Source organism: Morone saxatilis, unplaced genomic scaffold, assembly GCF_004916995.1.
Source record: "Morone saxatilis isolate NCDOM2014 unplaced genomic scaffold, NCSU_SB_2.0 Contig0, whole genome shotgun sequence".
Lineage (NCBI taxonomy): Eukaryota > Metazoa > Chordata > Actinopteri > Moronidae > Morone > Morone saxatilis.
The window spans coordinates 20,389,260-20,403,015 of record NW_023339650.1 but is presented as its reverse complement, the minus strand read 5'-3'; the positions used below and the strand labels follow the sequence as shown (position 1 = coordinate 20,403,015).

Below are 13,756 nucleotides of genomic sequence, written 5' to 3'. Positions count from 1 at the left end.
ATCATTAATTGTCCTAAAGTTAAAAAATTCAAGGCCACTCATCTACATTAATAACTGTTTGTTAATGACGCTTAAAGGTGGGAAGTTTCTCACACAGGTCCCCCAAAAAGTCCCAAAAACACAATATAAGTCCCCAAGTTTTTGCACTCCCCAGCACTGCTCTAGTGCCCCTGAGCAAGGACACCACAGTGCTGACCAAATTAGATAAGAGTTACAGCAGAGGACTATGTGTGTGTGTGTTGGGGGGGGGACCCAGCAACAACCTCACACTGTGCAGTGTGCCAGATCACACAGGGAGCACCTTTATCAAGAGTTACACACACAATCCTTTGTTGAGTTTCTCCTCCACTGTCCTCTCTCTGTCTCTTTCTCTACAAAGAAACTCCATTACAGCAGACTTTAAGGCTCATTTTTCATTCACACACTAACAAGACTGTGAGGAAAATGGGAGGCAGTCAATACCTCTTATCAAAAGTTTCAAGTCGTTCATAAAAAAGTCTGCAAGGTCCTCAAGTCCTCCAGAGGAACCGGAGTCAGGAGTGTGAACGAGTCATGCTGAAAGCCTCCATTGCAACAGTAGCTGTTTGGGTTGCTGCCACAAGAGGCACCAGAGATCTTCTGTTTTCTAAGAACCAGCTGATAACCACCAGCGGTCAGAGGAGCTGTAAAGTGGAAGGAGCAAAACTGCTGTATCAGAAAACAAGTATCAGGAGTTTAGAAGGATGGCAGCTTCTGAGGAGGGAACTCGCATGTGGGTTAAGGAGGACATAGAGAAGGACTTTCTGCTGGACCTGAAGAGATTCTGTGAACTGGGGATGCAGGGTCTTGCATTTCTTAGCAGGGGAAGAAAGAAAAGTTAAAGGGACTACTGAACACGACTGATGTATCTTCAGTGATCAAGGTAGAGATGGAGGATCCCGAGGAAGTCGACTAGGTAGTTTAGAAAGCTCCACACTGACCAGAGGCCAAAGGTCGAAGGGATTCACCCTGAGATGCTGAAGGTTCTGGGTATTTTTGGGTTGCCCTGGAGCATTGCTTGAATGCAGATCACACATGATTGTTCATTGATTGATCACAAATGGCAGATAAGTTTCTCTCTCCATGAGTCACGAGAAGAGCTTTTGCATCCTGAGGGAAAAAAAGCTAAATCAAACCTTTGCACATTTGTTGAAATGGGCCCGTAGTCTATCCAATGTCACATGAAGTTTGGGAAGAGCCAGGTGGATGGATCTAAATTCTGTTCTGGTCCTAGAAGAGTGGACTAGGTTTCTATTCTTGCAAGGATGCTGGAGGGGTCCTGGGAGGTTTCTTGTTCAGTCTATTCGTGGACTCGGAGGAGGCTCATAACGGTGTCCTTTGGGGTGTCTAGTTGGGGATGCTGTGAAAATACCGGGTGCCTCAACTGATGCTGCAAACCATCTTGTAAATCGACTCCTGGGTAAGGTCTGGGAATCTTATATAATCAACTTTGTACATATTCTTGGAAATACTATACTGTAACGGTCAAAATCCACCATGTGGTCGGCAAAGATGATCACATCCCAGAAGCGTCTCTTCACTCAGCTCCACGGAGAATACGCAGCTGGTCTATTTTTGACGGATGCTGCGACCCCACTCACATCAAGCAGCACAGAGCAGATTGCACTGGCAAGAAGTCAGACACAGAAACAGCATAGAGAATCCGCTCAGTTTCCAAAATAAAATACCCTGTGGAGACTCCGGTTTGAATTTCATGCAACAGCAATCAGTCAGAGGCGATTTGACACCAAGGATGACGAGAAGTTTATCTTAAAAGTAAAGAAACACACCGTTTTGTATCCTTTTTAAGGACATAATACACAAGTCAACAATGTCGGGCTGGAAAGACACCCTGAGAGGTTAAAACTGCTCCTTACAACCACAACCAACCGTGCTTTTGTGTTGACTGAAATGTACATAGATGGGATAGATATATCACACAATGGTGAGGGCAAAAGAAAACCTTACATAAACCAGTGATTCTAGGCTGAATGAACGAGGAGTATTTAAATGACATTTCAGTCTACAGCGTTAACAAAAACCTATTTCTACCAGAACCAGCCAACAAAACCAGTTTCTGTCAAACCATATTGTGTGCGTCCACTATTAGAAACACTGAAGGTTAAGTACGCCCAGGAGAGGCTCTGCACTTAATGCACAGTACAGCTCTATGGATAAAAGCCTCCACTAAATGGTATGCATCCCTTAGATCTTTACACGCATGGAAATATTGATACGTGAAACCCGAAGAGCAAAGCTGAAGAGCACACGACAAATAACAACAAACAGTGAAGGCATTAGCTGACATTGATTCTGTCAGCACAGTAATGTCCTGAAATTATCCTCTACACACTACCTTATATAACACACACACATACACACACACACAGCAGAGGCTCTCCTGTCCATCAGAAAGGCTAGCTAAATGCTATGTAAACATCTGTGAGGATTAGGGGCTTTATCCTCTAAAGAACTTAGCAACTCCAGACTGCAATCGGATACCGGTGACGTGACTCAGCCTTTATCTGAGACCTGAACTGCTCTAAATTGAATTTAGGAAGAAGTTTGGACTGTTTACGCTGCAGAAGTACACAGCTACATCAAACTGCAGAGGAGGTGACAGCAACATTAGCATTATATAACTGCTCGTACTGTTGATTAAATGATGTCCGTTGGGGTTTCATGCTGGACAGGTGAACTTATAGAGCGATGGTAAAGAAATTGACTACACGCTGATTCACCCGTTGATCACAGTCAGTTTTGTCTTCTAGGGGATCTGATTGACTTTCAAACTGCCTTGGAAAATATGAGCTGGCAGAGCGAGGAAAATTTAACCTTGCAAGGCAGCTAGACTCGTGCAGCTGCATTTTTGTACAGTGGGAGGAAGTGGAGATGCAACGTCCATCTTTATCATGCCAGAATATAAAGTGAGGGGGAAACGGAAATTGACTGCTGGAAAAAGTTAAATTGACAACTAAGGAACATGTGTATATAGAGTTTTAAGTGAAAAGCCTCATCTCCTCAGGGTAACACGCCCACAGTAGTCGCGCCTTTACGGCCCAGTCTCCCAGTGAGATTGAACACCAAACTTGCTGCAGGCTCCCCCAAAGCTACTGTTTCTACTTAATAAGCTGTATACTTACCATTTCTCATGCCCCACCACAGCTGCGGGGGCTTGAGCTGAGGAAACCTGACATCGCTGGACAGGTAGGAGTGTGGTGTGTGTGTGTGTGTGTGTGGTGTGTGGTGGTGTGTGTTCAACATGGTGATTTATGCCCGTGAGCCTTTCACACCTCAAAGGTGACCAAATTACCATGATTGCATCACTAATCCAGCTCCTGATAGATCGTCCGGACACCTGCAGGGTCAAACACTGGAGTTAGTTCACGGTGGTTTTTAAAGCTATCCGAACCGTTTCTGTCAGCCTTCAAATACTGAAAACTCACCTTGCTTTTCTACTGAGAGACAAGAAACACACACAATCTTTCTTTCCAGAAAAGCAAGAATCAGTGTTATTTTCCTCTCTGAATCCTGAGGTTTTTAATTGTACAAAAGTGTTTGAGGCATTTTCAGAGGCCAAGGTGTTTCCCCAAATATCTTGTTTTTTGCACTTTCTAAAAATCTACTGCCCTGACCTTGCCTGGAGTTTGTTTATTCACAAACATGTTCTGCAACACCTAGTGAAAGGTTCATGGCGTGTACTCTGCTTGCAAGAAAGTTTGTAGACTTTTGGAAGAGATTCACCAAAACCCAAATCTCTAAAATATAAATCACAACCGGAGAGAACATATCTATGTTTAAAGTTGTACGTGTAGTCTTCAGTTGTAGTTGCTGCAACACTACCCCTCTTAAACCATAGACAATATAGGCTGTTGCAGCTTAATGGGGAAAGGATAAAGTTATTATGAGCTGTTACTGCTGTATGTTCTACAAACACAATAAAACAGAAGGATATGGGTTGAAAAAGAGTTATGAAATGCAACACAGAGACAACAAAAATTAAAGTGTAACTACACCCTTGAGTTCTCTCCTCCCTCTCAGCAAATTTTAAAAATGCATCAGAGCTGCAAAGGACAGTGACTTTATGGGGTGGCCTTGAAAAGTGACAGAGGCAGTGAGAGTCTGCTGGGCTGAGACATTACGCTGTTTGTAGGGTTTCTGTGTGCTACCTGTGTTGTAGCTGAGCTAACGGGGGAGGTAAACCCGCTCCTCTGATTAGAGAGTGTTACAAAAAATGTCACGAAGAGTCCAAAAACATCTTATGTTGAGACATTTTAACCAATAGAAATGCCTTCATCACAGTCATATAATTCAGTTCACAGCTTTAGGGTGGAGTTGCTCTTTAAGCACCTCAGAGAGCCCATCAGTGCTAAAAGTGACCATTTTTATGTGTAATTTACATTATATAGTAGAGTCATCAAATCACTCTGAAAGGATCCCATTGTAATTGTTTCACCACTGACGTGTTTGTTATAGTTTTGTGGTGTGAACAGATCTCATTATTTGCTATCATTCGGTTTTACTACTATAAGATGCCAAAGCATCTATCCATCCATCCATCCATCCATCCATCCCCATCCATCCATCCCTCTGTCCTACCAGGTTTCCGTGCTCAGCATGCCATTGAACCTCGTCGGTCATGGGGTATGCTCCATGGCCATGAAGAGGGTGTTGAGGACGATGCAGATGGTGATAGCCAGGTCCAGGAAGGGGTCCATCACCATGATATTCACCAGCTGTTTCACCCTCAGCCACCAGGGGCAGCATTCCCACACCAGGTAACGGTGGGCGAGGACGTACCAGCACGGGTGACATTTCTTATGGGCCTCCTCCAGTTCTGCATGGCCCGGGCCAAAAAAAACAAAACAAAACAAGAGGAGAGAAGTGAATTGAGTGCAGATATTAAAGTTAATAATTAGGAGGATGGAGGGGAGGTGAAAGTGTGACGACTCTGTGTTCGCCTTTGTTTTTATAGTGTAAATATTAACAAGCCAAATACTTTATGTGAGATTTAAGTCAAAAACTAAAAGAAAATTACTGGATTTTTACAAGTCAGTTATTTTATTTTCCCCAGCCCTTATTTTACTTTTTTTTTTTTACAGTGTAATATTAATAACTGATCAAATAACAACGTCCTGTCCTTATTTCCATCCATTGTTCCTGGTGCATCCGGTTGCAGGAATATAAAGAGTAATTATTACATAATTGCGGGGAGGATATCAAGTGCAAGTGAAGCTTTAAGTCACTGGTGTTAAAGTCAAAGTCAAGTTGCCTTTTTGTTTAAAGTCATTAGATTCGTGACTCTAGTCCAAGTCACGTGACCCGAGGCCACACTTCTGGCAAGAACATCACAGATTTTGTTAACTTGATGATAAAACTGGGAGATAAAGACTTTAAGTGGATTCACTGTCTGGTAGCCAAGAACACAGAGCTCATTAAGATCAGCAAAGGCGTATGAGATGATGAGAAATAAAAACTATACAGTAAATAATAAAGAAAATAATAATAAAAAAAGGGGGATGAAGGAGGGAATGAAGGGTGTACAGATGGATGGAGGGAGGACAGCAGTGAGTTTTTGTATTTTCCTGTATAATGATCTGCTCTAAGAGCAGCGACTGCCGAGGGGAGAGACAGTGACTCAGCAGACCTATCCCACACACACACACACACACTTACAACACACATGAATGCAGATTTGAACAGATATGAACCCAAAATACATGAATATCATCAAACACACACACACACACACACACACACACACACACACACGGGAACTTGGACTGATCTCATGGTTAATGAGGGTAACACACACACTCTCTTTCTCTCTCTCTTTCTTTCACTCTGTCTGTATGTCTCTCTCCCTTTTTCCGACTCTCTGGCACAAACAAAAGCCAGTGTTCCCCTGGGGTTGGCTGGGGCAGCACACACACACTTAGATACAAACTCAGACATGGTTACACAATCCTGTATCGACACACAAACACACACACACACACACACACACACAGAAGCGTTAACAGACTCACTTAGATGCAAAATTCAGACAAATACATAGTTACACAATCACACACACAAGTGAAACACATACAGAGACAGCACACACACACTGAGGTAAAAAGTCAGACAAGGTTGCAGTGAAATATTGACACAAACACTTATAAAATGAAGAATAAGAGCCGACGCAGAGCTCCTCTTTCACTTAATATCACAGCATTAACTCATTAATATCAGTGTGTGGCAGCATCTGACTTCTGTTTAGCAACACCATCATACAGGTCGTTCACATGGTTTCCAGCAGACGGCAAACCCGATGTGACGTTAGTGGATGAAAGCCGGACGGTAGAATTAAGTGAGAATACTGGCAACGTTGACGGGATTTAAAACAATAAAATTACGATCACTATAGCAATTTGTTCCCTCCTTCGTCTCCTTTCCTGTACTTCCTGTGCTTAAATATGTTACCTGTCTCATCTATGTTGAAATAACAACCACATTTTAAAGATAAAAGCAACATATATACAGTCACATCCAATGTTTTATTAATTTAAACTGCACTTGTTATAAATCTTATTTCTTGGGTCACTTCTTTTTGAATGTGTAATGTCGTTGCACTTTTATTACTCTGTAAAAGTACACTTGATTTATCCTGGTTTATGAAATGTGCTACACAAATAAAGCCTTTCTTAACTTGTTAACCAGGTAGTTTTTTTTTGCAACCATTAGATATAGAGATATTAATGTTGATTAGGCTGCGTTTCACTAACTTAAGATGCTTTTATCACTTTTTTCTTCAAAATGTGGTTATATTTCCAACATGTCATGGTAGAATAGCTGTCGCTGTGTTGGCGTTTCCTCTCACCTTCCATGGCGTCGGTGAGGTAGCTGGCAGCACTGAGCGCCCTCCCCCTCCGCTCGGAGCCTTGTGTGGACGAAGGTCGGGGTAACAGCATCGTACTGAGCTCTGTGGTGGACGTGGGGACCTGAGTGAGAGAAACAGGGGTTATTTATTATCTACATAATTACCCCAGAGTGTGCTAACAATTCTTCATAACATCCTGACAACACATCTTAATAAAAGAAGTAAGTTAACTTCCCCTTGGGGATTAATAAAGTCTTCTTCTTCTAATTGAACCCTCCAGAAAATCACTAAAACTCAAGGGCTTAAATAACTTAATTTATCCAAGTTACCTTAACAATAAATACTTGAATTACTTCGACTCAAAACATCTTTAATGCTTTTAATTGTTTGAACTAACTGGTCAGGTTTTACAGTGTACAGGTGCACACGTATCCGTGGCGACGGTCGCGCTGTAACAGACACAAACACACACATTCAAAGTTCATTCATGAGGATGTGATGTCATCCCTTATCTGTTACCGCGGCGATAGTGTCTCACACACACACACACACACACACACACAGATTTATTTCAGGTCAAATGGGTCAAACATAGTGCCGTGGTTTCTTTGTTTGGTGTGTGTGTGTGTGTGTGAGTCTTATCACCACGGCAACAGACAAGCAGGTGATTACTGGTGTTCAATGAATCAGAGAAATCAGTGTGTGTGTGTGTGTGTGTGGCTGGATATTACTTCAGCTCAAACTGTTGTCTGCTGTCTTTAGTATCTTTTCTGGGCTTTCAGTTATTATCACATGATCTTCATCAGCAAATGATCATGTAATTTCTGCCACTAGGGGGTGTGGGATCATGGGAGTTGTTGTCTTCACCACCATTGGCGTCATTGCAGTCAGCTTCTCCTGGTTAGGATTCCTTCAGTGTTCATGGTTCAGGAGGTTTCTACCGGGAGCCCAATTATCCACAGAGGGTCTCCTCCTCTCCAAAACAAACAGAGCCTGCTGATTAAAACCACTAAACACACTGAATAAAGCAGTTCCACCTTAAACAATCACTGCTTCTCCCACGCTGTTGGACAGACAAAGGACGTCCCGGAGGGGCCTGCGAGCCGAGCTGCTTGCTAACGTTAGCTCAGCTTGTTTCTCTGATAACTTAAGATCCAGCGTCCGATGATAAAATCCTTCATCCGTGTTCAAATAGAGTTAAAAAGCACCAAGATCTAAAACAGTGGATGGTAAACATGTGGCTTCAGACTGGATAAACAGTCAATGTGTGACAGCTTCTGGCAGACAACCACAACGCTGACACAGGCGTTAACTTTGAACATTGTTCGATAATGTAAGAACACAACTCAACTACATTCAAGATTTCTTGCTCATGTTTCATACTAAAAAAAGTTCCATAATAACTTTTGCTGATGAAGATCATGTGTCTCTTTTGTTACCGTCTCTCCGGTTTAAATAAAGTTTTGCAGGTTTGAACGGTGCTCGGCTGCTCGGCACTGATGTATGAACCCAGCAGAGGCCCGGGGGAGTTCAGGACCCTCTCAGCCCTCACAGAGACCAACCTGGTTGAACCTAATTTGCTCAGGTGTGATTACATAACAGTTCCTGGTAACTGTACCTCCAATGAGACGTGACGCACAGGCCTGAAGGTCACCGCCCACGACAACGCCTACATCCTGTCTGTGTGCCAGGCAGGGAAGCACCGGGGAAACACACACACACACACACACACACTAACAGCAGCCGACCGTGCACTAATTCAGCATCAGTTAGCTGCTGTGGGTTGCCGTGGTAACGTTTCCGTGGCAACTAAGCGCGTGCTCCCTCCCTGCCTGCCTCCCTCCCTCCTCCCACTCGTCTCTCCATCAGTCTGAGCAGCAGGACGACGGGTCTTCATGGACACGAGGAAGCAGAAATACTTCATGTCAAAACATGAAACTATAAACTGAACTCGAAGCTGCTCTGAGCTCCCACACAACCCCTGCAGGCGGTCGGCACGTCGGCACGGAGCAACTTATCAACACTGTGCAGGAGATTTCTTATTCATTTATCTTTATCTTTTGTCCTGCAGCAGGGATTTCATTTAAGTTTTTTATTTAAATGTTTTATTATTTTATTTAATTTTATTATTTTAATTGTATTATTTTAATTTTATTTTTTAAATTTAATTTTATTATTTAATTTTTATTATTTAATTTTATTTTATTATCGTTGTTTTTTTAGTTTTTATTTGATTTTATGTTCTTTTATTATTTTTATTCAATTTTTAATTTAATTAAAACATTTTATGGCTTCTATTCTGCTCTTATTATTACATTTTTGGTATTCATCATTTGTATATTTAATTATATTTTATGTATCACAACTATAATTTTGCTTTGTCTGTCAAAGAACTTTGTAAACTTGCTTTTAAAAGGCGATATATAACTAATGATAGATTAATTGTTATTATTATTATTTAAATTGCAGATCTCCAATAACGTCCAAAATCTGAACCTGTGTCGTCTCCCTGCAGCTGTTGGTTTTGCTGGTTTTAATTTTCGACTAGTTATGTTTTTAACTACTTCTTCCTCTACTTTTTCTACTATTTAACTTTTTCTTCTCCTTATATAACGGTGCAGGTATGGGGGCAGGTTGTCAGGTGGATGTGACTGAACACCTCCAGGCGTGGAGCTGCTGTGTTTGTCCTCATGCTACTCTGACCTACCGTCTGACGGGGAAGAGACGACTGTAAAAGAGTATTAAAATAAATAAATTCCCCGGTGACACAGAGCCGTCTGGCTCTCAGCTACAGGTTCCTTTACAAGGTTCGTCTGTAAATTTGAAACTGAAACCAGCACTGTATGTCTGACATCAGAAATCTACCTGGAAGACAGAACAACTCCGAACAACAAATGATAAATGTTTTCAAGGATTTAAAGGTTTAAAGGTCCTAAATGTGAAGTGTCTAATAGCACAACGGCTGATTGTCAGGGAGAAGAAAACACTGAATTTGTCACAAAAAAAGCCTATTAAGTCTGAATGATTGTTAAAAAATATTTTAAAAAATACATAATAGATAGATAATTGCATAAAAAGTTCCCTAAACAGGAATTAATTTGCTCAAAATTCATCCAAACACTCATTTTACACAAACTCCCTGCAGTTACTGAGTTCATTATTTGGTTCATTGTACAGTTTTAAGATAATATGAAATATATTATATTATATAGATATTTTCCTGTAGGTACAATCAGTGCTTAGACAACAACTACAATTCAATAGTAAATGTGTTTAAATCCATTTCATGTTCAACTTTTGACTCCTGCTTTTTGAATGTGACATCCAATGGTCGCAGTGCTTTCCTGCTGATCAATAACCCCTCTACAGTGACCTGATTGGGGACAATACAGCCAATCAGTTACACTCTTCTGAATCATCCTTTGCCTGATTGTAATTTGTCTACAAAATGTTTGTACTTTTGCAAAAATAAGTAATTTTCAGACTTATTTCTCCCTCGTGAATGATGTAGTCTGTTGGGAGTGTTTAAAGTTTCCACACTGTGACAGAAAAGTGATGAAAGATTCATTTTCTACATTTTAAAGCAACTTAAACACAACAAATAACATGAATTCCACTACAGTTAAAAGCTAAGATGGCTGTTGTTAAAGCGCTGCTAAGATAGTTAGCTATCCAAACTAGCTCAACTGTATTTCTTGACATTTAGCTTCTGCACATTTAATATTTTACAGTCTAGTGGAAGAGCAGCTGCGTTCCTACATGTTGTTTTCAATTTAATTCTACATTTATATGGCTTAATTATTCTTATATGGTAAAACAGATGTAAACAACACAACCTACAAAATTAGACTGTTTAATGTCCACTTTAAAGGTTAAAGGGGCGTTTCCAGACTTTTTTGACTGGAATATGTGTCTCAGCTTGCCAGTTATTCCCAATTCATGGAAGTCCAACACAGTTTATGGACCCCAGTACGCAGAAATATTCAACATATTTATACCAAAAGTAAAAAAAACTGCACAAGATCAACATTAAGTGTCTGTAAATGACCTAAGACCTGAACACAATATAAATTTTCTATATTTAATTATATTTTATGTAGCTATAATTTTGCTTTGTCTGTCAAAGAACTTTGTAAACTTGCTTTTAAAAGGCGATATATAACTAATGATAAATTATATGTTATTATTATTATTTAATTAATTTAAATTGCAGATCTCGTCCAAAATCTGAACCTGTGTCGTCTCCCTGCAGCTGTTGTGGTTTTAATTTTTGTCTAGTTACATGTTACACGCTCTGATAAACAGCCTCGTCCTGCGTTAAAGTCTGGGAGAAGAAAACATCTAATTTGACAACAACTGTAAAAATACATAATACAGACAGATAATTTCATAAAAAGCTCCTAAATGAAAATCACATTGGTTTCACACAAACTTTGTGCAGTTATTGTGTTAAATATGTCACTTAGTTTACTCACTGATAGAAAAGGGCTTAAAGAAAGGTTGGGAACGACTACGTTAGCTCATCTAGTTTCACATGACACTAGTAGTGGAAGAAGTACGGATAACTTAAGTGTAAGCTGCAGGTTGTAACTAACTGAACACCGCTCGCATCATATCTGACGACCTGGGAATGAGAACGGGCTGTGGAGTGTGTGGGAGCAACTCTGGAGGCTAGATCCAGTGTTTTGTTGGTCCATAGGAACATGGCGGACTCCAATGAAGGCGATAAAAAACATTCTTTAAACACTAATGATTCTCCTCAATGTTACACACTGAAGCTTTAACTAATATGTTTACTGTCGTGACCATAAAGCTCCTTGAATGTCCTGATAATTCATGTAATTTCCACGAGGCTGTGTCGGTTTCTGTCCCTGTGTAATCCGGCGCCGTCGCTACAGGTGAGGACGCCTAATGTAGGATTAACAGAACCGCATGTGCCAGAATATCCGGCCCTCGAGGCTACCGACGAGAGTGTGTGTTCCTGTGTCAGAGCGTATTACTGTAAAACACCACGAACCCCTGAGAGGAAACACACACACACACACACACAGTGTCAGTGTGAGTGTGATCTGATTATCATCTCTGCTGCTTGTTTGTTAAAAGGACGTAACACTGAGTGTATGTGAGAGAGTGTTTTTGAGTAAAAGTGTCCGCCTGTTCACCTGATATCGATAACTCTGAGCTGTGTGTGAGGTGTCAGATTGATCTACTGGTATTGACCCTATTGATCCTTGTTAATGATCAATAGGGACTCAAAGGATGAAGCCATTGGTGGAATTGGATTTGACTTGCGGTGATGACAACCGGAGATATTATTTCATATCATCTTGTTGTGCGACTGATACGTAAATGAAGATACGTAGGAAGAAAACAAGATTATGGGGATATAGATATGGATCCAGATTCTGTTACTGCATTGACTAAATCAATCATACTCTAGAGATAAAAGTATGTACCTTAAAAAACTTGTGCTTGTGGGGGTGAAACAGCTCCAGGAATTTGTCAGAGAAGTTTAATTACACTAACTGCAGTAAAAGCACAGACTACAGTAATATAATAATGTGTATTATTTGTATTTATTAAGATGAGACTCAGTACGTGACTCCTGTTTTAGGGGTTTTTGGGGCCTTAAAAAGGTTTCTGGCAGATAATTGTTGGAAATGAAGACAAATCAAAGACATTTATGATAATTACACACAGTAGTTAAGGCAGATACTGACTGAGATTATACACAGAGGCCAAAAAACAGGAAAATAAAGATGAATAAACACAGACAATAACCCGAAACACCCTTTGAGCTCTCTGTGTATCAGCACCACGGACAGCTCCAGTTCCACACTACATACACACAGTATCTGCTATTAACAGTACAGATCAGAAATCAATCAGCTTTACTATTCTGAATTAACAGGAAAATGATGCAAGACTCTAATGCTAATTCATAAAGCTACGGCCGAATAACCACAAGGTTTCCCCAAAGATTTAACACTTAATCATCGTTTTCTGTTCAGGTATTTGTTCCTGATTCTTTTTCTCTGTGTAAACCTGTTTCACTCTGAGCTGTGAGCTCGTCTGCAGACAGACAATGCACTGATGCCGGTCATTGAGCGGTGCGATGGAGGAAACACCCAAACTTATGTCATTTCCTGGAGTGATAACCACATTCGTTCATTAAGAAGCTGTAATTATACGATTAGTAAGCTGCGAGTTCCCGACTCTCCGACAGAGCAGAGCTGTAAACATCAGTAATGTCACTGACGTTTAACCACATGTGGCGTAATTGTTGTAAATCGGCAGGAAACGCCTCTAACAGCGACTGCAGGCTGAGATAAAGAACATGAAGTATTGATCGGATATTATATAATAGTAGTCGTGCTTTGTCACAACAAAATCAATCAAACAGTTAAATATTTGCCTGTTTGATGTTAAATGAAAGCAAATAAATTCAGGATTATTCTGTTTAATGGGTTGCTGTCATATTTAATGCTAATTAAGACACAATTAAATATAAACAAATTCATTTTTAGCCTCTTTTAGCTCCTTGTTTTTTGGTTTTATGACACACTTGTTTACGTTCAGTCTCACTCGCTCATAAACCTCGTTTACAGCTGCAGCAGGAAGTTGTTTTCAGATTAAAACTTATAATAAACCCACTGAACAGACACAGTTATACTACTACTAATAATGATAATAATACACTTTATTTATACAGCAAACGTGTTACAAAGAGCCTTAAATGTCTTAAAATAAAGCTGCATGCTGTGGTTTGAAAACCTTTACAGATTTAAACCGGAGTCAAGAGCAGCTTTACATGTATTATTGAGACCTGTAAGAGTTAAGGTGAACATAGTGGAGCATTTATTAGCTAAAGAGCCA

At 40.4% G+C, this 13,756-nt stretch overlaps 1 protein-coding gene across 1 annotated transcript in view; it reads right to left on the bottom strand.

The window, feature by feature from the left end:
- The window catches only part of LOC118334624 (sodium channel protein type 5 subunit alpha-like), a gene marked incomplete in the record, with an annotated part of 132,162 nt that overhangs the window by 55,679 nt on the left and 62,727 nt on the right, over nucleotides 1-13,756 (bottom strand). Inside the window, 3 exon segments of the mRNA XM_035670654.1 lie at nucleotides 4,618-4,628; nucleotides 4,631-4,855; nucleotides 6,881-7,001. Of these exon segments, the coding sequence (XP_035526547.1) occupies nucleotides 4,618-4,628; nucleotides 4,631-4,855; nucleotides 6,881-7,001 (357 nt within the window).